Source organism: Gallus gallus, chromosome 5 (genome assembly GCF_016699485.2).
Source record: "Gallus gallus isolate bGalGal1 chromosome 5, bGalGal1.mat.broiler.GRCg7b, whole genome shotgun sequence".
Classification (NCBI taxonomy): domain Eukaryota; kingdom Metazoa; phylum Chordata; class Aves; order Galliformes; family Phasianidae; genus Gallus; species Gallus gallus.
In genome coordinates this window covers 49,761,162-49,787,250 of record NC_052536.1, presented here as the reverse complement: position 1 = coordinate 49,787,250, position 26,089 = coordinate 49,761,162, and the positions used below count along the sequence as shown (strand labels likewise).

The 26,089-nt window shown below is 40.4% G+C and overlaps 1 protein-coding gene across 30 annotated transcripts in view; it reads right to left on the bottom strand.

The window, feature by feature from the left end:
* MARK3 (microtubule affinity regulating kinase 3) overlaps window positions 1-26,089 on the bottom strand; it is a 60,688-nt gene that overhangs the window by 27,652 nt on the left and 6,947 nt on the right. For 18 of the 30 annotated variants that reach the window (XM_004936354.5, XM_004936357.5, XM_004936355.5 and 15 more), the window contains exons 2-7: window positions 25,003-25,041; window positions 20,278-20,469; window positions 14,261-14,314; window positions 7,459-7,507; window positions 6,734-6,799; window positions 4,196-4,266 (exon numbers count right to left, since the gene is read on the bottom strand). In XM_004936354.5, coding sequence (XP_004936411.1) covers window positions 4,196-4,266; window positions 6,734-6,799; window positions 7,459-7,507; window positions 14,261-14,314; window positions 20,278-20,469; window positions 25,003-25,041 — 471 coding nt within the window. The remainder of the gene's footprint in view (window positions 1-4,195; window positions 4,267-6,733; window positions 6,800-7,458; window positions 7,508-14,260; window positions 14,315-20,277; window positions 20,470-25,002; window positions 25,042-26,089) is intronic. The other 12 variants (XM_004936356.5, XM_046942575.1, XM_046942578.1 and 9 more) reach the window with 1 other exon arrangement.

Genomic DNA, 26,089 nt, shown 5'->3' with positions numbered 1-26,089 from the left:
CATGTAGAGAAATGCTGGATAAGGTCATATTGTTACATGATCACAAATGCTGTCAAAATACGTTTTAACATAATGCACGTGTGTTCAGAATTGAGGCAGATATTACAATTTAAAATATGTTAAGTGCATGTAAAATAATATACTGTAATAACTACACTTAAATACATGCATTCCCATTCTGTGTTGAAGATTAACATTGCCAGTAGAGAAAGATGAGGTGACATTAATGCTACTAAAAGTAACTCATTAGAAAGTAACCCAGTTTAGCATAACAATCCTCCTGTAGCATAACAATCCTCCATAAGGATCTGTAGGAAGCAACGTTGTGCTGTCAGTATTTAGAATAGATGAAAGCAAGGTTCTATGCAGGTCAAAGCTTCCTACCAGCCATTTTGCATTTGAAACTTCAGTAATATTGTCTTAATCTTTGTGCCCCCGCATTACTGCATCACGCGTATGTGCAAAATGCCATCTTAGAAGCCAAGTGTTCAATGAAAAGTTGAATGCTTCCGTTTCCTACACTTCCATTCTGCTTTTGTTCCCTTATGCACTGATTCCCTCTTTCAGACTCCCAGTTCAGCTTCTGCCAGCCACTAAAGCAGATGAGTTCTCCCACGCCACCACTTGTACCACCCATGAGGTTCTCCCTCTCCTCCCCACTACCATTCCCTTGCACCAGGAACAAGCTCCCCTTCCCCAGGTGCTCCCAAGCTGCCAGCACCACATACACCTCATGCTTTATTCAGCACTGCAGAGACACAGCACTATACCGCTCACTTCTGAGCTTCTTTTACTCTAAGAGCAGAAAGTCTAGCAGATTATCAATCAGCTGTTTGCTCCAGGGGTACTTCTGAACTATTCTGCACCGCAACAGGATAGCACAGACTGCAGAAGAAAGTCAAATCCAAAAGGAAGGGAAATAATGCAATACGTGTAAGAAAGATTAACAGCAGTCAAAACTGAATGAAGAACACAAAGTATGGCATCACTGGGTTGAGTTCCTTGCCTTCCACGTTCTGTCACTTGTTCCTCTGCAGCCCCCTCACTCCCAACCGATTAGCGTGAGAAACTTGCTGATACTTGGTAGGTTGGGAGAACAGAGTAAGAAACAGAAGACTTCTAGCTGTAACAACAGGAGCACTTCAATGCATTTCTCTGGAGGAATTTAAAAAAAATCCATATAATCACAGGATTTTAAGAACAAGATGGAACATGTTATCTCTAAGGAGAGAAACTATTCTCTGTAAGGATTAGCTGATGGAACAGAACAAAAGGACAGATAAATAATCTCCCCTGGTCTCTTTCACAGTGCTAAAGTGAGCATTTTGTTTCTTAACTGGAATATACAACAGTAATATGGATTTTGTGGATTTTTTATTTTCTAAGACTTGTCCTAATATATACCACTAACAAAACTCAATGAACTGCTTCTATAGGAAAGAGTGGGAAGCCAGAACTAATCTGATACAGTAGAGGAAGAAAGTAATACATTCATTTTCTATGTTTTTGGTGGGAGAAGAACACTCATTCACCTTCCTCTTGACCTGACTCCCCGTTTTTGCATCAAATTCTTAGCCAGACAGGCAGATTTCCATATGGAGTAAGGATGGTGAGACTGAACCAGAACTGTCTGGAAGTCTGCAATGGGGAAATTAAAACTAAGTGACATTAAGAATGCAAAACATTCTGGATTTGAATTTCTCATACACGGCTGCGCAAAAGGAAACTGAAATGGAGAACTGCAGAGCATGGCTGTATTTTTAGTGTTCGTACCTTTCCATGTGTTCCTTTTCAAGCATGACTGGAATAACTTGATCATTGTCTTGGTTTTTTCCCCCGTTACAAAGCCCAAGTATGCATAACAAAACGGACAAAAGATATTTGTATACAAATATATTTCTAAACAAGTAAAGATGGGAGAATTACCAAATCCTGCTCCTCGTCTGTTAGAGGGAGAAGCTAAAGTGCTTCTTTTGATAAAACACGAATGTTTTATGCCTGAATTACGTCTACTGAAAGAAGAAACAGAATCTGAAAATAAGATATAATATAATCTATTGTAAGTACTAAGCTCAATACCATGGCACAACTGTTTCTGCAGTTGAAAGAGACCCCTTTCTGTTAAACTAGTCAGTGAATTAAAAAAACTCCTTATTATGTCCTAAATCCATCTAACATTAGGACAGCTGCACTGAATCAGATAAAAGTACTACACAGAGCATTCTCCCTCCAGCAATGGCTAAAAGCTATATGAAGCTATTGTGAGACTTCAGTAAGGTAAAAATGAATGGTTTTATGACCCATAAACCCAGTAAGATCTAGTTTCCCCTCACTGTCCTGCAGTCAAAGTCCTGGTGTTGGATAAATGTCAAGCTCTGATCAAAGTTTTCTGACTTCTGTCCCACATGCATGCTCTTTTCTCCAGCAAAGTGTGATGAGCTCACACTTCTTCTATATAGCTTCTATCCTTCGGGTATTACTATGGTTCTCTTTTTTCCCCCCAGACACTCAAGCTTTTGTTGCTCTCAACAACCTATCTTTGAGATCAAGATCCTCTACAACTGACAGAATTCAGCAACCAGTAAAGTCAGCAATTGAGGAAAGACAGAGGCAGCTGCCTACTCCAGGTTTCTGAAAGGAAACCAGACTCACAGAAAGAGACTTACAACATATTGCACTAGATTGAAGTGCAGCCACCCATGTATCTCTATGAGCAGCATTTATCCTACTGAATTACACAAATAAAGCAGGGAATCTGAAGAAAAACACTTGATGGGTCAAACATTCAGCTTAGCAGTTTTAAATTCCTTCCCTCTGCATTTGTTTTTGAGGAAGGTGGGGCTTTTTTTTTTTTGAAGTTGCCTATATCCTGTACTACCCACATTATTCCATAAAATATGTCTGATGCATTTCCATAAGTTCTCACATAAAGGAGAGTTGAATCCTTGAGAGAAAAACAAAGGTAAACGTGCAATGGAATTACTGTAAGATTCATTTCCACACAACTCCTGCTAAAAGAAAGGTGGCACGAAGATCAGAGAATCTTTTCTCAGCATTCACGTGTGAGAAAGAACAGCAAATTCTTTGAAGATATTCTGAAGAACTTCAGGTGACATTACAAAGAGAAAGGTAATGGTTTGGGATTTAAAGACAGCTAAAGTGGAAATGACTGCTCCACAACACAGCACAACTGATCACACATATTCCAACGCACAGCAAAGAAGTACATAAGAAATCCTTAATCACAAAGGGAAGTGCTCTACCTGATGGAATATTAAATACGAAGACATCAGGTTTTATTACAGAGGTAGAGAAATTTTCCTTATGCTAAAGCTCTGTTTCAGTCTAGTAAACACAAATCTCATCTCCTGAAGTCTGCAGCTGCCTTTTTTTGTTATTCGTTTCTTTTAATCTTCTGTAAAAGATAAATACAAGACTTCTTTATTAATTCTCACAGCATCACCTAAGTTACCCAATGGGATGGCAATCACATAAGCACTTACAAGTTTCTTCACAATAGCAGAAAAGAGTATATTAGGCCAGTGAGATCTGCAAAGGGAACACCAGATGCTACAAGAGGATGTGGATCTTTAGTTATGCAAAAATATTTATGTTCAATATTGCTTTATTGTAGAACAGAAATGCCTTTCTAAAGATCAATGAAATTCCAACATTTTCACAGGTTCAGTTTATCCATCATAAAGAAAGCTATATACTAACAAGCCTAGAAATTATTCTTCAGTGATGTTTTAGAACAGCTGTTAAATTGCATCTTTCCATACAAGTGCATGGGTGTGAAGGGGTGCCTGCACCAGGCACTGCCCATGTTTGCTCCTGACCTGGTTTGCAGCGTGTTATACTTGAACAGTCTCCAAAAGGTTGCAGACCAGCTGAAGTAAGGATATGTGAAATCAACCCAGAGGAAATGAATTTTGGAACAGAGTCCACAAACCAGTCACTGTGTTCTGGCACCCCCAGGCACTCTGGCACGAACACTAAGGAAGCCAGCACTGCTGAATGGACTGCTAACCCCTTCAAAATACTGCCGTAACCCAAGTTTCCTCTCACCGAGTGCTACAAGGCCACACATCCCAGTGAACACTGCTAGGAGTCAAACACAAAGGACAGCTGTTTCATCCATTTCAGCATTAAAAACAAGGTGGAAAAAGCTGATGTATAGGAATGTTATACATACCTGCCTAAATTTAGCTCTTGCTTCCTTTTCCTTCATTCTTCCATGCGCAACCAGATAGTCAAACACCTCCCCTATAATTTAATAATGAGACACATTAACGCCAACTTAGAATGCAGAGATTCCTCTCTAGCAGTTACCCACAGCAGCCTCACCGGAATGACTGTATTACAAGTTGAACTCGAGGTTAGATTATATGTTAGCCCAAGGGAACAAGGCAGAAGAGAACACAAACAACATCATCTCTGACACAAGAGAACAATAAGGCTTAATGAAAGACTGGATATAGACACAAACATTCCCTTCCAATTGTTTATGACAGAAAAGGAATGGCAATACTTCTGTTTTGTAAATAGAGGTGACTTGTACTGCTTCACAGACTTTCTCACAAGGGTGCCTTTTGCACTGCAAAAATGAGCTCCATATATGAAAGCATCTGATGATACCTATAAATATTGTTATACCAGCATCGTAATTTTTCTTTGCACAGGATATATAGTTAATATATGAACTATTTTAACCAAAACAGAAATCTCAGACTTAACCTAGGCCTGAAAGAGGCATTCCCAATGAAAGTTGTAGTAATGAACCTAGCGGGATGCTGAGATGACCCATCACACAGCATGAGGTCAGTAAGACAGCAATGTTACCTCTGAATGTACAAGCCCAATGTTGTATGGCTGTGGATGTCCAAAGGAGGCTACCAAAGTAGCACAAAAATCTGTGTTTTTTTAAAACTTTGTTTTTCATTACTTTTAAGCCAATCTTGCCATTTTGTAGCACGTCAGTACAGGTTGTACATACAGGCTACATTTGAGCTCAAGGCACAGCCAACAGGCCCACGGAACATTGGTGCACTGGTGAAAGCACACATCTTTACTAAAAACTGACAAATACAAAAGAAACTCCTACCAGCACAAGTTAGATTAATATTAATTTTAAAATTGAATCAAATACTTAAATATTCTCTATTGAGCAAGAAACCACTGTTTTGCAGATAGCCACCTCACAAAGAAATTGCTGAGTAACTTCACATTTGTTTTTAAAGAAGGAATTTCAGCAAACTGAAATAATAAAAAAAGCTACAGTCATACAGCAGAAAAAGCATAACAGGGCATTCTGAGGGAACGTCAGGATTTTCTACAGCATATCCTTGCTTCCCTCATAGCATTACTACTGAACACCTACGTCAGAAACTTCTCTCAAGTGCATTTCACAGCTGTTCCTCCAGAAAATGTGAAGCAAGGCTGAATGCTGTCATAATTTAGGTAAAATGACGCCAGATAAGGAATTATACTCAATTTATGCAAAATACTGCAGTTACTGGAATACAGTTCCCCTCATCCTCCAACCAGGGTTCACACAGCTCATGTGAGAGCAGGCTCTTAAAAACAGAAAACTAATCCTTGTCACTCAGATAAGCGGCCCTGCCTGCTTTGAACAACACCACGTGCACAGAGCACTGCTCACAGCCTTTCAGAGCAATATGCATTTCCCCATTGCTCTAACTAAGATCTCATTACTTCAGAGAACTGTTGGCCCTTCTACCTTGCAGAAGCCAATCACTAGATGGCAACAGGACTTCGCTTTTAAGTGTAGCACCATCGAGCTGCAGAGATGCCTTCACAAATGTGTACTGGCCAATATCACAACAGTGTTTTACAATGCTTGTTTCTGTTTAGACAAAGCTTGGCTGATCATTCAGGGAGCTGCTAGAAGACAACATGGGCAAACTGGGGATCCTTCTCACGTTTTATAATAATTAGCTAACCTTCACCTAATCTGACAGAATTCAATTTGAAACTTATCTGAGAAGAAACTATTTTCCTCCCAAAGCTGAAGAAAAGGCTCAACTGTTTGAGACTCCCAGATGCTGATGCTAAAGGGTCACATTGACAAAGAATGGGCTATCAGGTTTTAGCCAGCCAAGAGTAACTTAAGCCCAAATGCCTTAATTCTAGCTCTGCTGAAAATATCTGACACTGCATGGTGCAGACCTTTTTTCCCCCTCTGCAATCGGGAATAAACATTTTAAGTTCCTCCAAAACTTCCCTCCTGAAATGGACATCGGTAGTATAGTAATATTTGACAGCAGAAGGTCTGTGATGAAGATATGTCAAACACCACCACCATCTAAAAAAAACTTAAGTTGCAGTACTTGTACTTTCAACATGTCCCATCCATGTTTTTACCAAGTATCTTATGCAAAAGTTGACACTAGTCCTGGGGAGCTGAATACAACAAAAGGCTGACATTTGTTATAGGCAAGAGCAATCAAAGGCTGAACAAAGATTCAAAGATTCCAATTAAATTTAAGTTGGGAAAGAAAACTAAGGTTACTAAATTCCACTAAGCTCAGAGTGAAGGTTTTCAAGATATGAAGACTGGGCAAGTTCTTGAGGCTACTAAAGACTGCTTAAATTTATATCCTACCATGGCATTAATATCTGCTAAAAATGAAAACAAAGCATTAAACAAAAAAGTGCTTTCTGCCACTTGGCAATTTGTTTACTTCTTGGCTCTAATAACAAACTTACTTACCCCCACTTGCATATTCCATTATTAAATAGAGAGTTTTTTCAGTTTCGATGACTTCAAATAACTTCACTGGAAAAGAAAGCAATTTATTAACCAATTAGCTAGTTGCAGAAGTATTAATTTAATTCCATAGGGAAGTCTGTTGGGGAACAATAATTTGCTTGCTGCTTGACAGTATCAGAATATTACTCTAGAGAAGCTTTTCCTCTCCAGTATCCCTAAATGAAAGATAATCCAACATCTTTGTCAACTCGTAAGGATCAACATTTTGTCATAAAACAAGACTGTTTTGGCTATGAGGGAAAAGTAAATTATGCAGAACTTCCACAAATTTGAGTGTCAGCACTGAGCATCAGCAATAGCCATTTTTACACACTGTCCTGGCATACGTGTTGACAAATAAGTTATCAATTAGTCTGCTGACAATACTATAACAGAAGTGCTTCAACTAAGCCTTACAATCCTGAACAATTTCTTGACCATTTCTTGTTTGGTATAGAATTATTTTGATGAGAAATTAAATTCAGTAAAAATCACTGTTCTACTCAAAAGATGTGGAGTAATCAATAAGCTATGTAAATACCAATTTCATGCAAAAGGGTCAACGTTTTTTGTTCTGTTAAACAGTTATGACAGTGTATTTTTTTAAATGCTACATAAGAGCATATTAACCCCCTAGTGCAGGACCTTTTTTTAAACTTATATATTACACAAAATAAACAAGGTACCTATATTTGGATGATTTAAGATCTTCATTATTCTTACTTCTCTAAAGAGCTGAAATAAACATAAAACATGAAATGTTAATGAAAGTTATAGGCAACACCTGTTCTTCCTAAAGTCTGATCAATGTGATATACTTACCTAATTTTAAACACAAAGAGCAAACATTTCTATTAGCATTTCAGCAAAGGTCATTAAATTAACCACTCACTGGAGGGAAGAGCTAAGTGCCTCCTTGTTTTAGACCTGCCCCAAATCCCTCAAAAACCTGAGAACACCCTCAAAGTGCTGCAGGTAGCTCAGGAAATGAGTGATCTCAGCTCTGTGGTTCTCACACTTTGGGGCCCGAAGACCACTTTGAGCCTACGCAGTTCCTCACAGGCCACTACACATCTCATGCAGTCGCATATCTTCACAGGAAAAGCTTGGTTTCAAAGTTCTACAAACCCCACGTAGAGCACCATTTGAAGACCACTATATTACGTTACTGGTACAAACAGTTCAGCACTTTGTTGGAGGTCAGCCTTCCACAGGATGCTACAGAAATGCTGTTGTGCATAACAGGAACTTGGAGGTGAAAAACCAGCTGCTTATATCACAAAAACTGTGCTGCTCAGTGAGCAAGTTTTATGCACAGATTAATGGTCACGCGAGGCTCCTCCTTGGGCCTTCAAGAGCACTCCTTCAACACGCCTAAGGTACAAGAACATCTAGTTCAGGCCTTGGTAGTATAGCTTCAAGAATTCACTGCCAGACATCCAGCCTCCAAGACTGCTGACTCAGTGCACAGACTGTGCTAGCCAGTTCATGGGGCAAAACTCCAGTGGTCTTTTCCTGACCAAACAATCCCTGGTAGAGAGGAGATACCACTATCTGAGTGTAAAACCTCAAAGGGGTCAGCCTACTGCCACCCTCTCTACGATGCACAGGCCTGCTGCCTTCCTTCACGCAAACACTGGGGTTAACCTGACTTGATGCACAAGGTCAAAGCACAAACTTTAGAGGAAAATCTCACCAAAACCAGAACTCCCTCCAAAAATCCATAAGCCTTCTGCTGCAGCTCCCTTACCTACACCAGCACATTTATTCTAACAGAAGGAATGGGGGCAGTACAGACGCCAGAGGAGTACAGCTGCCTCTTTCGAGCTGCAGCATGGATTTAGATCAACAGTGTTGTGTTCACAGACCACATAGTGACTCTGCAGGGCTTCTTTTCCCAAACCCTGACAACAGCAGTCATGTGAAGGGGGTCATGCTTGAGTAGTTACTTCCAAAGAGTTCAACTCTGCCTATCAAACAGAGTACACTCTGTCCTCCTGCAGTGGGACATGCAACTGCATTTAACACATAACAAATGAAAGCCAAGCTTATTACTGATCAGCTGTTAATTTTCACCTCTGAAAATCCTCTTCTGCAAAAAACAATTTTAGGAGGCACAATAAACACAGTGCAATATTAAGAATGCCACAGGTGTTATTACAATAAATATTTTAAAGATGCTTGTTAAAAGTAGCTGAAATAATAGCAATAAGGAAGTCCCATCTCTTCTCCTAGAGAAGACCAAAGATAAAAAATAATACAAAAAACCTCCAAGTGGTAAATACTGTTGTATTCAGATGCCTCCAACTCTCTATAGCCACTGTTAATACAAACAGCAACAAATAAAACCCACATAGAATGACCTTTTTACGCAGCATGTTACACGGTAGCCATGCACATAACAGCTCTCCCTCCATAGCTCCCCCCATGCCAGCCCAGGACTCCAGATGGCTGACATTCTTAAGCCTTGATTATTTTCTAACAGCATGCTTCAAAATGAGGGAGTAATTGAGTGGTTTTATTATAAATCTAACACCAGCATCTACAGGAACACCAGTAACATAGCAGAGCATACTGAACCCCATGTAAAGAGACCAAAGCAGAAAGTACAGACTCCACAGGAGTGCAGACAAGGGAAAAAAAGAAAGCATTTTCTAAAGCAAGAGGTAACAGCATTGTTGCTAACAGTAAGAAAGCAAAAAGTGCTGCTATTAAGATTCACCTTCAGATTACGTTTCATGTGAAAGGAAGATATTTAGTATGTCTACATTTATTACTAAGGACCCCAAAAGTCTGTGTAGTTACTCAATAGGTACTAAATAAATAAAGGCAAAACAAAGGAAACAAAAAACAACCAAACCACTGCCCCCCAAATCCTTCCACCTTTGTGTCTTTTCACTACTGGATGGAGAGCAGCCTTAACCTTTTTCTGCTTTCTGATGTTTGTCAAGGCTGCCATTTGGGGAGCAATCTTCACCAAACTGCCCCAAAAGCTTTGCCCCTCTATTCTACAGCCACAGCTGTGAACTGTTTGCTAAGTGAGCACCAAAACAAAACTGTTTTGAAATGGTTTTAGTTATCATATGATCATTATCCAGGTCTGTGCCTGACACTTCGCTAGATGATAACATGAGATCTATTGGGTCACAATAGGCAACACAGAAAAATACAGTTAAGGATGAGGCTAACATTCACAGTGTCATCATGTAAACAAATATACTCATTAATCTAATCTTTTTATAAAGAATGCTGACTTGGCTGGAGCTGGCTACTTCCTCCATTGCAGTTTGATGGTCTAATGAGATAAAGCCGGGCTGCATTTTGGCCTTTTCTAAATATATCATTTGCCTACAAGACTGCTACTGTCTGCTTTACTCACCCAATTGAAGCCTATCAAAAAGTAACTTCTACACATGAGCCATTTGAAGAAGTGGGTGACTGGAAACGAGCTTTTTAAAAATGGTTATTTTTGTCTTAGGGAAAATTCAAAATAGAAATGCTTAAGAATAGGATACAAACTCCACCAAATGCTTTATTATAATTTTAGTTATATAAATGCACTTCAGATTGTGTTCCATAAACAGTTTAAGTGTTATGTTTGGCATTTTGACACAGGCAGCAACTTCTACAGGGATTGACATTGTATTATATTCTATTTCTGTGAGGAACAGAACATAAAACATGATATGGCTTTCACATATTGTGCTGAAAGAAGGTTTCTGAGATTTAATTCCCCCCACAGTACAACGTACATCAACCTCTGATAAATGCAGTATTAATTACTGCCAGACTTTCTAAAGCCCACGGCACAATTCATTAACAGCCATAATTGGCTGTTACAGAAGGTGCTCTATCATCAGAAGGGGTAAATTAGGGTTCATTAGGGTTCTCCTCTCCAAAAATCAGTTTCTTAGTTTCAGGAACTTGTCACCATGTGACCATAAAGGCTGACAATCGGCTGCAAACAGCGCTTATCAGTTTGATTTCTAATACAGAGATTAAAAACTACTCCCAGCATGTTGAATAGCTCATTTTCCGTCAACAGGAGCTCTACAAATGTTTCCAGGGAAAGACAAACATCCTAAGCCTGCCAAACAAATGGCTTTCAGCTTTGTTGTGGTCTGGTCGTTTGACTGTAAGTTATGTTAGATACAGGGAAAGAATTTAATGCTGCCAGGGGACAAACAGCAAAAAGAAAATCAGCAATGGAAACACAGACACAGACCAAGTAAGAATCTTGAAGCAATTTTACTTGAACTTTACTATGCCGATACATCTATAACAACACGGATTGAGGAAATGGGGAACCAGCTTTTAAGCCAACTCTCTGAATAAGCTGAAAGACAGATTACAAGTGCTCCTGCATGAGCTATTACTAGAGTTTCAGTAACAAAGGACTTCAAAAACACTGAAAAAAAGTTTGCTAAAAAGCAAGTCAGTACGCTAGTCAGATGCAGAGCCCATTTCCTGAGCTCCTTCCCTCAAAGCAGGGAGGCTTTGCACAAGATGTTCTCCCAGGCCACATCAAGCTTTAACCATGTGTTGGGCTCCTCCTGGTAACTGCTCACTGAAATACACCCTGTATATAATTGGGAGCCTCAATCAGGAAGGCTTTACGCAGCGTAAATCTGCACCAAATAAAGAACAACTTGAAAACAGACATGATACACATTAACAAACAAAAATTCTGTGCGTTTTAAACTCTCATACCTTCCCTGTGCTTTTCAAAACACAGACAGACCCAAGGTCAGGAAGGACACAGTGCATGTAAAAACTTACAGTTTAAAAGCTCTAAGACGACTTTAAGAAAAAGGTCTGAAAAGAAACATTTGGCTGAGGAGCCAAGTTCTAAAAAAGGAAAATGAGAAGTGATTTTGTGCTATTACGTGGGCCTGGTAAAAATAAAGATATTGCATATAATGGCACGGCTAATTGAAAAGAAAACCTTTTTTTTTTTGGTCTGGAAGGAAGTGAGCTACTGTAGCATCAACACTTGTTTCCAATGAGACCGACAGACCGATATTCACTGGGACTGGGTACAGAAGCACATTTTTGGAGAATAATGACTATGACTAACAGCAGTAGCATGGGAAAAAAGCTCTAAGAATTCCCTTTTCTTTTAGGGCAGGGAAGTACCGACTACAGTTTCCTCTTTCCTAAGCAAAAGCGGCAGAGCCGTAATTAGCTCCTGAGACAAGAGCTGGAGTAGCTGCTGTGTCTCCCACAGGCTGCTCGCTCCCCTGAAGAGCGGCTCTGCTGAAAACTCAGTGGTCAGAGCTGCAGACACACGCACCCATAGTGAGAACCGCTGCTCGAGGGAGCGAGGCACCCCCAGCAAGGGCAGCCTGACCTGCAGCTGAAGGATGGGCGTGGATGATGTGAAGCTGGAATGTGCCTTAATCCCCTTGTTTCACCACCTGAGGATGAGCAGACACCCAGGCGGCAGCCTATGCTCCACACCCCACCTCTTCTCAGCAGAGCCGTTCCCTCCCTGCCGAACCTCAGTAATTCATCACTCCCTCCACAAGTGCCAGCCCAGAGGCACTTCCATCTCAGCTTGCCCTGAACCCATGGGTCATGCACACAGTTTGCTTCCAATGCACCGATACTATGGTGGTGCTGACAGTGCCGGAATGGGCGAAAGCTTTCAGAAAAGCTTCGACGAAGCAGAATCGATAAGTAATGCACTGTGTGCTTACTGTGCTAAGTAAGCACTCAACATTAAGGAAATGACTTTCCACTTCCGAATGGAGAGCATGGACATACCTTGCTAAGCCTTCTCTGCTCACGTAAAAAAATGAGCTTGGTTAGAGAAGTGAACGCACTGGCAATCTCAGTCTCCAAATCCCATCAGATTTCCATCCCGCTGTTTTTTACTGTTCCTCCAGACTCCCATTTAAGGAACCTAATGGTAGGAAATACCGACTAACAAACCACACCTTATCATCCAGTCTCATACAGCCTACATAAAACTGAAATGAAAGCTGAGCCCGAGAGGTGAGTGCAGGCCGAGCAGGCGGCAGCCAGGAGCCACAGGGCCGCCATGCACACCTCCAACCAGCAGTGTGCTGAGCGAGCTCCAGCCACCAGGGAAGGGGTAGCTCTGCACCTGGCTTTTAGCTCCAGCCAGCACCAGGAGTCTGCAGGTAACACACTGGGAAGGAGTAAGGTTTTACTTTTTCCTTTCAGAAACCCTGCCTCTCTGCTTTTCTCTGGCCGTTTCCTCCCATGCTTGCTGACCCTCTCCTGTTCTTATTACGGCTTCTGTTTCTCCTCCAAGTAGTTAAAGATTTTTTTCAGGTATTCCAATTTGCACAGATCTGCAGCACAAATCCACTTTACCTAAATCGTCACGTTATCTAATTTGCATTTCATTTCCTTCCTGCTTAGCCAGAAATAAACATCACCACAAATTATGCTGAAAAAACTCTGAGAAAACTGCAACCATGAGAAAACTGTAACCATATTACCTACTTTTATCCCATCTGCAGGGGCAGTAGGGGAGCAGTGACATCATTACTCGCTAAGATGATGCTGCCTTCCTCCTGCGGGCTGTTCTTTCTCTCTCAAACAAACCACCGACTGCAAGAACTTGTGTATTTTTCCAATTTACTTTTGCAACATCAATTTTGATAAGAATAATTTCATCACGCAATCTTTTTAGTATTGGCATAAAACCCAGACGTGTATATTTAGTTGCTCTTATTACGTAGTTTAATTTTATCTGCAGGTAAGTTCTGGGTATTCTCTCCTTCAAACAGAGATACTGCAAGGAGCTTTTTTTTCTTTAAAAAAAAGTACTGAAATAAAAAGCCTCTCAGTGCAGTGCTCAAAAGGACAGAGTTAGAAAAGTCCTAGGTAAAAAAAAAAGTGACATTTAAATGTACTTCCTGCAGGCACTCCAAAGCAGATTGGCTCGCTTGATGAAAGAGTAGGATTTATCACTACTTACTAAAATAGATAAGGCGATACAACTGTAACAGCACTTAAACACTCTGGGCTAAAAGGAAGAAACCAGAATAGTCATGTTCCGAGTTATTCCATTAAACTGTAGCACCTTTTCAGCTGAAAACTCTGTGAAAGGCATAGACACCGCCTGGCCTTCAGTTTAGAGGTAGTATCTCCTCCCAGCTGGGGAGGACAGGACAGAATCCACTGTCTATTTGTAGGCTTAACAAAATGACCAGCACAAAGGAGACACGGGGGCATGACACCAAACCACAGACCTTCTCACTTGTGGGAAAGGAAGTAGCTAACAGCACCATTTTCTCAGCCCATAGCTCTGTACGAGCTCACGTGTAAAACAGCACGTGCATTTTGAACAACTGATCAAAACATATCTGTTACAAAACTAGTTATTAAATACAGTAGTGTGCAAGGTATACAATGCTTCACGTTCTCCAGCACAGGCATTCAGGATTAATGGTAGGAGGTGGTAAAAGGAAACAAGTTACAACACAAATGGAAAGATCAAATGCAAAAACCTACCTTTTGTAGACTGGTTGGATTCAGCTGTGTTTTGTCAATTATCTTTATGGCAACCTAAAGGAAGAGCTCAGGATCAGTGTTTTCCATATGGTCAATTGTCACATTACAACAAAATGGGCAAATCCAGTAGCAAATTGAAAATTACACAAAAATACTTGAGTTTCTTTAGAAAATTATATACCTGTATTCAATCCTAAGCTGAAAGCATTTGAAATTAATGACTGATGTATAATCGATTTCTATTTCAAACTATACACAGGAGAGTGGAAAAAATAACTGGTATCTTAATGCTATTAAGACAAGAGAAAGTCACTTAATCTTTGATCATTAAGTTGACTGATCATTTTTGATTAAGTTGATTATAGTGATCAAATGATCAATGATCAACAAGATCATCACACGTATTACAGCGGAAATTCTGATACCAGACAGTACCCTGATAGAGAGCAGGGTGCCTACAGATGATATTTACACAGCATAATTACACTACAGATTATGCAGAACTGACTGTGCATTGGCAATTTATGAAGATGCTCCTAAAAGCAAAGCTTTCAGAGCAAATTGAAAATAACACGACAAATTCTGCAAAAAAACTAGGTTCACCTTTGGAAATTCACTGCATATTTGCATCAGTTTGTTCCCTGATGGATACAAAATGAAAAACCACTTGTGTGTCATCAAAAACCCATTGGCTGTACTGCAGCAATTTGGGAAAGTTCATCCCTTTGCCATTTTCACCTTCTGGGTAAATACTGCACAGAAATGTTAAAAAGAACAAAATGAAAACTTCACAAAATAACCAAAAGAAATTCAGTGCCATGGTAACTAGTCAGAGCCTGAAGATTTGAGACAATGAATAGGCAGAGATGAGCCTCAGTGCAATGCAATTTGGATACAGGCTGAGTTAAAACAAGAAGGAGGAACCTTGCTAGAATTACGTGCCAATTGGTATTTTTCCCTTCTAAATTATAGGCTAAACATACCAGAAGAAACTCTGCAGAAGCCAAGGAGATGGTGCCTCTCACAGAGGCAAGATACTGCAAGTCAGCTGATTATAATACTTTGCTGGTACAAAGAAAGAGCTCTCAGTTCCCCTTGAATTCTTGGCTCAAGTAGTAGACACTATGCCACAGCTCCCATTTCCCTGCATCACTCTGTGCCATCTTTGTAATCTCATCAACCTGGGCTTGGCAACATATAGGACACAGAAAATCTGAGACCCAAGCAAATCTGTTTCCCTGCATTCAAGTGCAAAAACACAAGGGTGGTTATTATGATGGAGAGGGAAGAGGTGAACACAGTGTTCAATGCCTGGGTGTGTCACAGACTTGCATGATACATGTGGTGCTTTCTGAAACTGAGATTCAAGATTTATTTTGAGCCCTTCTAGATGCAAGATACTGCAAGATGTCACCAAGAAACTATTTAAGAATACTTCTGCTTTGAGAAATATTTTCAAAGGTATGTTACCAAAATTACAGATCACTGTTTCCTAAAGCAAAATTCCATTACAAAACCTTGAGAAATCGCTTCAAAAATACAAACAAAAGACATACACATGAAGCAATAGGTATTTTTATATTAGCAGCTGAAGACAAAACCAAGAAAGATATTTATCTCTACCTTTATGCCTGTTGAACTCTTCTCATGCAGGTAACAGTTACCTTCTGGAATCTCTTAACTTCAGATTGGATGTAGAGGGACCACTACATTTTTCAACAGCAGAAAGCATTACCTGAAAGCCATCAGCTGTCCCAAGTCCACCTATGCCACAGAATACAGCTGTTTCCTTAAGTACATTCCAGTCAGGAGAAGCTGCATTTGCTTTCTGACCCCCGATATTCTGATTAATCTCTTAAAGATTTCAACTTGTTTCAACCCACAGAGTCTGAGGCACTGGGTTTCAGCAAAACACCGTTCACCTCTCACTCTGTGTGGTGTTGCCAATCAAACTGAGAGGTCTGACAGTGGCAGAAAGATTCAGCCCTGGAGATACAGGGATGGTACACACCTCAATGTTCTGAAAGGTAGACTCACAGGATTGTTGAGCACGCTAATTACAGCCTTCAAGGCAGGACTGAGAGAACTATCCACATGAACACTAGCAGTACAGTATGCCAACATGGACTATGAGAGCGTGAACTGCTCAGAGAGCAGGGGACAATTTCAGGCTCCTCGATAAGGTTCCCAAACCACAAACAAAGGGAGGCTGCCCTCAAGAATATTTCTCATGAGCTTGAAAAAGAAAATCCGGTTTTACTAAGCATAGTTAGTGAAGCATCAAATTGCCTTCTAAAGCAGAGAGCACTTTGCTCTCTACACAAAGCAAGTCTGGAACAATTTCAAGCATTGTGTGCAATGGCCACGGCTGGAAGAATCAAAGTTCACCTACACCATTATGTTGTTGCAGCAGCCGTGAGATTCTGTGAGATTATTAGCAGAATTACAACTGCCTTTGCTTTTGCCATACACGATGCTAACGTGAATTAAAACATCCCTCCTACATGGCTCGAATGAGGCACTTAAAGCAGTCAAAAAAAAAAAGCTGAAACACTAAGCAAAGCAACCAAACCATTCTGGTTATTTTCTTCCTCTTCAATTTCACTCTTTTTCCAAACGACGAGCAAAAAAGACAATGGATTCCTTGGAGTCAGACTTGGATCCTGAAAGAATTCTGTCCTAGTAGGAAACTTTAACTTCCTGGCTATCAGCTGAATACTGCCCTTACCGAACAGAAGGGTCCATATGTTCTTGGCTGTGATTCCAACCACCTTGGAAACAACAAAAGGTAGTCGTACCTTTTAGATTAATTTTGGCAAGTATGGAAAATTTGTCAGAGGAAATAACCTCTGATAATTTACAGCGGCAAATACATGGCTTAAAGTCAAAGAACTAACAAAAGCAGATTTACAATGAAGATTCTTGATTTCAAAAGGGCAGACAGACTACAGATAATAGTCTCCTAGACAGTGGATCTCAAAGGAGTACTTGTAAACATCAGCTCTAGTACAGGGAAGCCAACTCCACCTCCTTACCTCCACAGGGAACAGAAGGACATTTACTCCTTGGCAGAATTCAACCCCCTAAGTTAAGCTGGTGTTCTGATCTCCCCCAAAGGGCTGCTCATTTTTCCCTTCCTGTCATTTGAGGGTAGGTTCTCATCCTGAACCTCCACAGATACATTCTGAAGATGGAAATAGAAAAAAGTCCTTAGATTTGCTTCTGTTGGAAATACGAAAGCCGTTATCTCAGAAAAGAAAACTTTAGGGATGGACTCCAGATGTAAGATGAATAAATACCCTAGAAGAATGCTTAAGCAAATATATCCACCTCACAAGAAGTGATCAGAAAAGTGCAGATCTGCTGCATGATTTAGGAGTTAATCAGTACAGAGATATAAAAAAGGAATAGCTGTAAAGTGAGATGGAGCTGGAATAGCCACACGGGTAACAAGAGGATGACAAGTAGGGTTAAAATACAGCAAGGATGTGGGAGAGACAAAAACACATTTAAGAGCAACTCCCAAAACTAAGTATTTTATTTTAGGTTTCAGTAGATAAGGTGGAAAAAGGAACAGGAACAAAGACAGGACAGACAGCAGGAATGTGCGTGTAAAGCAGGAAGTCACAAATGCAGGAAGATGGGAGCTGTCTGGCTGAGACCATACCAAGAAAATTATTCCAGGACTAAGAGTGGCTTGAAGAATCACCTTTCTGTTGTAGCAGCAGAAACTTATAACACAAATACAAAATGATAACACAGATTAAGAAACTGAGAGGGTTTTTTTTTAAGGGGAAAGTGAAAGCACCTTATCAGCCTTCTGGCAGAGCCATTTACCACCAAATTCTTGAGCTCAACACTTGTAAGGAAAGAGCAGCGAAATGGAGAGAAGGGTTCAATGCAACACACTTTCCCACCGCTAATTGCACCTGATGGAAACTCACCAAGTATGCCTACCTTGGCTACTGCAAAGCCTCACTTAGGAGGACAAACAAATTACTGTACCTAAACTGGAATGTGCACAGGTCTATTAATTAGATAAACAACCGGGTGAAGAGATGCTAGGTTGGAAGTAAATAAGTAAGAGTTTTATAAGGATCAGATCTGTGACCCATCCTATTTAATACCTGTATCAGTGGCCTTTATCATTATGGTTTGACTTCCTGTGTCAAGTTCGTTGAAGGAATTAAGAGTCTGTCAAAGATGATGGAGAACAGATGTAAAAAAGCTTGGAGATGAGAATTAGCAACGAAAACAAGATTCGAAGTACAAGGTGCTGATGATGATCATGACCAAACCAAACATTAACGTAACTGCTATGAACAAGGTAACTGTAATCTAAAGATGGATCTGGTAATTTCTGTAAGGGCAAGGGTAAATTAATGGCAGTGAGGAAATTGTCATCCGGTATGCTGTGAACAATTCTGGCCACATACATCTAAAATATGAAACCACTATCACTGCACTATAGTTCATCTATGAGGAAGAGAAAGTTTTGCACATCTCTCCTACAAAGAGGAAAAACAGTTTAAAATACCTTCAAGTTATTCTTGTGAAAGTAGCTTGTTCCCTTCAAAGGAATGCACTCCTATAGGTATCCTGGACCAACGGCCAGACCCTTGGAAGTATTTATGCTTTGAATTGACTGAATGGCATCTATTCCATGAGAGCTGCAGAAACTTAGTACCTAAATCTTTCCAAGTTTGGCCAAAGATTTTATGGCATCCCATGATTTGTTGAAATCTCAAACAATAACAGCACACAGCTGTGTTCAACTAAAAGAAACCACAGTTGCATTTTTACAAAGCAGCATGTCACAAAGGCTCCAAATAGGCTCTATGATAATTATCTCCAACACTCATACCTACAATAATAGCAAAGAAATACTAACCAAGTACATGCATTTCCTGTGTTAAGAACCAGTAGAGAGGGAAGGAAATTTAAGGTGAAAGCAATTAACTGAAAACTTTTCTTAGAAAAGAACACTAACTTTAACACCAGAAGGCAACTGCTGACCACCAGAACTGACAGCTTTGAAAACCAAACCAAAACAAATAATCCCTCTCAGCAACTCCTGCAAAATGATGCCTCCTCAGCTCTTCCCAGTGATATTGGAGTGGATTCCATATTAACTCAGAAAAATAAATTCTCCTGAAGTGCTATAGTCAACTACTTAGATTTCTTTAAAAAATTCTTGCTTTAATCAACATCTAATTAATTACATAGGTTTGGCAAGAATGGGTCAACAAGGAGTTTCTCTCTCTTTTAGTATGTAGTGCTGCTATTAAAAAGACCAGCACTGAGATGCACCTTGCTGTAATGAGCGAACAGCAACATAACTTTCCAAATCAGAACCATCATTAGGTGGAAGTTATTATGTTACAGCGGCATGCAGAAATTAATTATGGGGCTGAGTTAGACACTACGAAGAGATATGAGAGTAAGCCTGTCTGCACCACACAGCAGAGCAGCAGACCCACAGAACAAACTGGAATGTCTTCCCAGGACAGCCCAGAGCTGCAGACGCCAGCAGAACTCCTGGGAGACGCATCATTCTAGCCAGGAAATGCTGTGTTGGGCTACCCAGACCAAGTAGATCACCATAATCAAGGACATGGATTCACTGCCTTTCCTGACTCCACTTCCAGTACAGCCCTGAGCTGTGCTGGTTTAGCACACCAAGAGGCAATCTTCCCAGCAAGCTTATTTGATTACTGAATATTTAGCCTGTTCTCCTGGAATGGAGAATTTAGACAAGAATTCTGGTACCAAGCCTGAAGATAATTCACATGCACAGAGATTCGTAGAAAACGCAAAGTTAAGAGACCTTTTGAAAAAGAAGCTATTTGAAGATCATTAGAAATAAAAATGCAGGTTTTATTTTTTTGGGTTTTTTTCCCCTACCTCAGTGTCAATATCTCTAGTAAAAAGTTCACAAACTTGGATATTATTATTTTAATTTAAGAGATAATTCAAATGACAGCAATTCACTGTTGCTCATACCCATACCACTTTACCTCTCTGCCTGTGAGGATGTGTCTCGCCAGCTTTACTTTTGCAAAATTCCCCTTTCCAATCGTTTTGAGGAGTCTGTAATTTCCAATGTGTGGTTGCTCATCTGCACAGGAAGCTATAGAATTCCTGCAACGAGCTCCGGAGCGCCCAGTTCGAGAGGAAACTTCCTGCCGTCCATCTCCATGGGACGTGTGCTGCAATGAAAACATACGCTCATAAGGCTGAGAAATAAAGGAAAAAAAAAGAAATCAATGTTGAGACAGTTTAATACTAGTGATAAAATAAAAATTCTTCTCCAAAAGGATGTTTTCCTACTCGTGCTGAAATGCCTGTTCCTACAAAACATCACGTCTGGAAATACAGAAGACAGTCTGGAGAACTATGGAAGAAATCTTCATATATAGAAACCTCAAATATTAATAGGTATAATTAATAGTAATTAATAGTACTTCTTCATCTCCTTGCAAAGAGCTTGTTTCTGAAAGAGAAGGCCCCCCTCACATCCCTCACATCTCCCAGCTCAGGCCTGTGGTCTATACATCATGCCCACCAATTAAAGTGTTAGTCAGATACACTCAGTAGGCTGCAGATGTGGAGCAAATGCTCAACTCCACAGAAGACAACAGGCTAAATTTACTGCCATCCCAGAATTCCCGCACTGTGCTCCCTGTCTAAAGACATCCAGAGGAGGATTAGGACAAAAAGCAGAAGGTATTCCCAATTCTTTCCTCTCAGAATGTTAAGTTTTTCTGCTCCCTTTGCTCATTCTTTTTGTTGATTATAGTTTTCAGAAGCAATGGCATTCATCAAGAAGTTAAAGCATTAGCCTCGATGAAATCTTTGCTATAACCTAAATACAAAGCAGCTCAATTTTCTGTTCAAACACTACTCAAACACACAGGTCAGCTTAGGAGGACAGAACTTCAAGAACTTCCTTCAAAAACACAACCATAGAATGGTTTGGGTCGGAAGGGGCCTTCAAGGTCATCCAGTTCCACCCCCAAATAACTAAGTATGTAGAGGCTTAGCTATCATTCTCTCTGTTTCAGCATCTCAGTATCAAGTACCCCTTTACTCACAGAAATGTATCTGTCAGACATCTGTTACACCAACAGGCAACAAGGACTTGCAACAATGTGCTCCGGTATTCCTTTAGCATATGGAAAAGATGAGGCCACAAACAATAAACCACCACCTTTAGAAAAGGGATCTTCAAATGTATATCCTATGGGTAAATCTACTCAGCTCCTATTGGATACATCTATCTTATCATCCATCGGCAGAATGGAATAAGCTTTCTTGCATATATTTTATACTGCTTTGGGAATTCAAGAGTAAGGATTAGGCTCACCATATTATAAATACAAAAAGCTGCACATACACAAGCCTCCAAGAAAAGAACATTCAATACAGCATTTAAAAGTACATTTTCCTCTCAAGTGCTCTCAGTATGCTGTCCTGTTTCTTAAAGGAAAACAACATTTCTGTATGACTGAAGTACATTTTCTGTAACATAATGGTGTTTATTTCCCAAACAATGCAATGGCTTTCTCCCTTCTTGAAGTCTGTATCACGTACGGCAGCAAAAAGTTATCTCCATTTATCTTGCATTCCCTTCTGCTCTCTCCAACTCTTGCCATGTTGTTTATTCCAGCCCCAAAGGGCCCCATTCAGTCACCTCTCCCTCCAACTCCTTCCTGCATTAGTTGTAGCTCTTCTACTCTTGCCGAAACCCGACAGGGACAGCCAAAAATCTGGCAGAAGGCAACAGTCAGTCTGAAATCACCACACAGAGGGAAGAGAGATTGTAACTGAAGAGCTAACAATACAAGCACCAATGAAAAAAAAACCACATGCTTGCATGGCACTTGGCAAGTTCACACACTATTTAATAACCTGATGTAACCTTGTGACCACATACTCTGGCACCTTAGGTTCCTTGGTTTGTTAATTTGAGTGCAACAGTGGTGATCAAATGATTTTTAAGAAGTCATTTGTTTCACTTAAGAAATCCTACTGAGAGGAAGGCTATACCAACCCTCAGAAATTTGTAGCAATAGTTACTATTAAAAAAAAAACAAACAAAAAAAATGGTGGTGCATATCACGTTTTAGCGTCAATCTGGCTTTGGCTTCTCTTTATGGCCTGGTTGTCATTACCAGATTTCTACTTCCAGTGCAGCACTTAATTACTTTGGTCACATAATCCCTTTACTTTAATAAGGTACATACATCCTCCCTAAGCGGGCTGCTGTAAGAATGATTAAAGACGAGGAAATGTTTCTTGCAGTTCTTTTCAGAGCATTCCAATTCTTCCAACACCTTTAGTGGTGTTCATTCTAGCACTGGGCACACCATACCAGCAGCTGTTGCAGCTGGACAAAACACAGATTGCATTTGTACCTGACCACAGAAGTAACTCCAACTCTATGAATTATGGCTTCCCAGTCCCTTAACACACACAGCTTTCACTCTTGGTTCTTCAGAGATATTACCTTACTTTGGCTGCAGCTTATTACATCTTCCTGACGATTGGCCCATCCTGACCTACTTAGCATTTTAGCAATCTCCATCCTAGTTTTTAGGAATGGCAACATACATGTCTTCCAAACCACTAATGGCACAAGAACCAAACGCACAACCATAACAAGATCTACATTCACGTGCTTGATAGCATTGAAAACATGGAATTGTTATCTCAAGAGCTATGACAACTGCTAAGTGCTTACCAATAGAGCATTCTCAAGGAGAGGATCGACAAGACCAACTGCATCCTCTCCAACCGCCCAGCTGAAGGGACTACTGAAGCCAGTGAAATCCTGTTCCAACAATTTCACTGCTCTGCATGCCATTAATGCCAGACCAACGCTGGATGCCCAGGATGCCCTCTTCATCCCCACATGCAGAGACATAGCAATGCCAACCCGTTATACTCCCCTAAGCTTTGACGTCTAACACACCTTGCAACAGACAATGCAGAGAATTTCTCTGTCAGCTGCTCTGGTACCTTCAGGTGTCGCATCATTCAGACCTGCCAGAAAACAGAAGGCAGCAACTGCTGATGCTAGGTGTTAACACCCTTCTAAACCGCTATCCCTTGCAACCAGGGACTGCCATGTCCTGTACAGGACCACGAGGCTACTTCTTGGATGTGTTAGAGGAAGGCTCACTTTTACTTCACATACAGCACTCCAGGAATACAGCTGCCCTACTTACGCGGCACTACACCGAGCCGATGATTTACCTCAGAAAGGGAAGTAAAGCAGAACTAATTAGGTGACAGCCTTTCCACATCTGGGCACGTGGTACAGGCACACGCACTGCCTGAGCTCCCTGACCTACCTTATGTGCAGTTCAGATGTGGGCATCAGGTACAACGTATTCTCAAACCAGAGAACTTGTGTGCAGACTACTCGTAATTGACCTTACTCGTTATTCTACTCTATGTAAGCAGTATTAAGCAAAAGACAGACATTCCTATACTTACTTATTCTATTTAATGTAGTAAAACACTTCAGTTGATACATTTTGAGAGCCTCACTGTCCTCTGTTGAGGAATGACTTCTCGCATCCTATCATTGTCTTCATGCTTTCTAGCTTTGCACTTAAAGGGAGGAATTAACAGCTGTGAACTTCTTTGGACGAGCGTTGATAAATTTAACATAATCTCCTTGTATGGAGGTTTGCATTTCCACCCTAACTCTGATTTTTTCTTTTCAAGAATATGACCTTTTTCAGTTGTGTTTTTGGAATACCAAGCTGTGTGCTCCTAAGCAGTTCAGTTCTCTCCAACCCACTTGCTCAGCGCTTGTGTTCAGCTCCACAGAAATCTGCCCATTTACAGGAATACCTAATTTCGACTTTTATTTCACCTCACATCAGTAAATCTATCGGCAAGTCTTTCCCCTGTCAAATACAGAATTATATTGAACAGAAGACAAGCTTTCTAAAAACTGCAGAAAACAGGTTTCCACTTTCAACATGGATTTTTTTTCCTTATGAAAATGAAGGAAGAAGAGAACGTGGTAGCATACAGTACTAAAAGGTGCAAAGTCAGAAAGCACTAAAAGTGTTGCTGCCACCCAAATCATTTTCAGGAATCCACAGTAAGTAGATGGGAAGAAAAGCTAAAAAGGCGTAGGCAAAAGGTACAAATATAGATGGTCCATGAAAATTTCACATCAGGCATTGGCTTCTAAAGCATTTGACTACTCAGCTAATTCCCAAGGCAGCTTCCTCAGCAGCTACTTTGATGCAGCAAAACGCATCATTGCAGCCCACCAGTTCCTATCTCCCCCTTAAGAAACAGTGGTGCAGGGAAGCCTGCTATCCTGCAAGTGGAGACCTGAAGGAAGGGGACTAAATGTTATGCATGGGCTTGGGCTAGTCAGTGCCCCAGATTATTTTAAAGTCAAGGTTGCATGAATTCCATTTATAGAGGAAAACATTGTCTTCTCACATTTTAGTAGGCATCAGGTTCAATTTTTCAATCTTTTCAAGACTTTAAAGGTTTTTTGTTTTGGTTTGGGTTTTTTTTTGCACATAGTAGGAGGTTCTCTAAGAAAACCTCTAAGTTTCCAAGCCAATTAGACCTCTGTCCCAACACCACTCTGGTAACACTCAACCCAGGACTTGGAAATGCAGTAAAACATCTCCACTTGTGGGAGACCTTACTGCGAGGGACTGAGCCCAACACTAACCATAACTGGAACACAACACAAAACCCACCTTTTCGCAAAAGCCTTCCCCCAATGATGAGCCGACATCCTTTCATAGCCAGACAATGATTAGCATGAAGAGAAAGAAAAAGAAAAGAAAGTAAAAAAGCAAATGAAGTATGAATGTGCTGGTTAACTGAAACCTCTCTGGTAGGTGTTAGCTTTATCCAGTATCTGTATGCTTAGAGAGATCTTAACATTCAGAGCACTGAAACCCGCATGGCAAGGAATGACTACTGTCAAAGTCATTCTAATACTTAAAAAGGTGCCAGCAGCTAAGGAAACACCTGGAAGAGACAGAATCTGATACCCACTGGAAGAGCTGAAAAAACATGAAAAAAATCAGAATGGCCAGGAGATGCAAAAATCCCATTAATGATAGTCAACAGGAAGCGTTCTGTCTGAAGCAGGGAGGACAAATGCTATCAACTTTTTTTTAAGTGCTTACTGTACACAATGTTGAAAATTACCTTCTGATCAACCCAACGAACTTAGAAAAATTAACCTTCCAAACAACTCCAGGAATGTTTGTTACCTTAGTGTTTGCATGAAATGCTACGCAGAGATGTTACAGAGCTCCTTGGAGAGCTGTCAGACTAGCAGCAACTGTGAGAGTCTCAGCAGATTCAGAATTTTTAATTATAGCCAAAAGTTACATTTAGAGCCTCATCTTTACATGGTTAATAACCTAAACATTCCAGGACACAATAAACATTTGAGACACAAAGTAAATCTCTTCACTACTCCAACTTAGGCACACAACATATTAATACATGGGAGTTTTTCACCCTCCACATCTTTCACAGCAGTAACTTACAGGAAAACGTATCGGGATGTACATCACAGGCTTTCAAAACACCCAAATATTTTTAAGTTATACATTTTAAAACTAACTTCCCTGCAACTCTTCCTAACAATAAGCTGTATTTCACTTCACATTTATCGTTAATACATTTCCAAACGCACGGACTGCTGAGTACTACTCGGTGTAAGAGAAAAGAGGTTAGCCCTAAAAATACTCACAGAGGGAGTGTCTCATTGTGCAGATATACCCATGAAAAAGCAGAGTAAGGTATCCTGTGACTGCTTACAAAGGA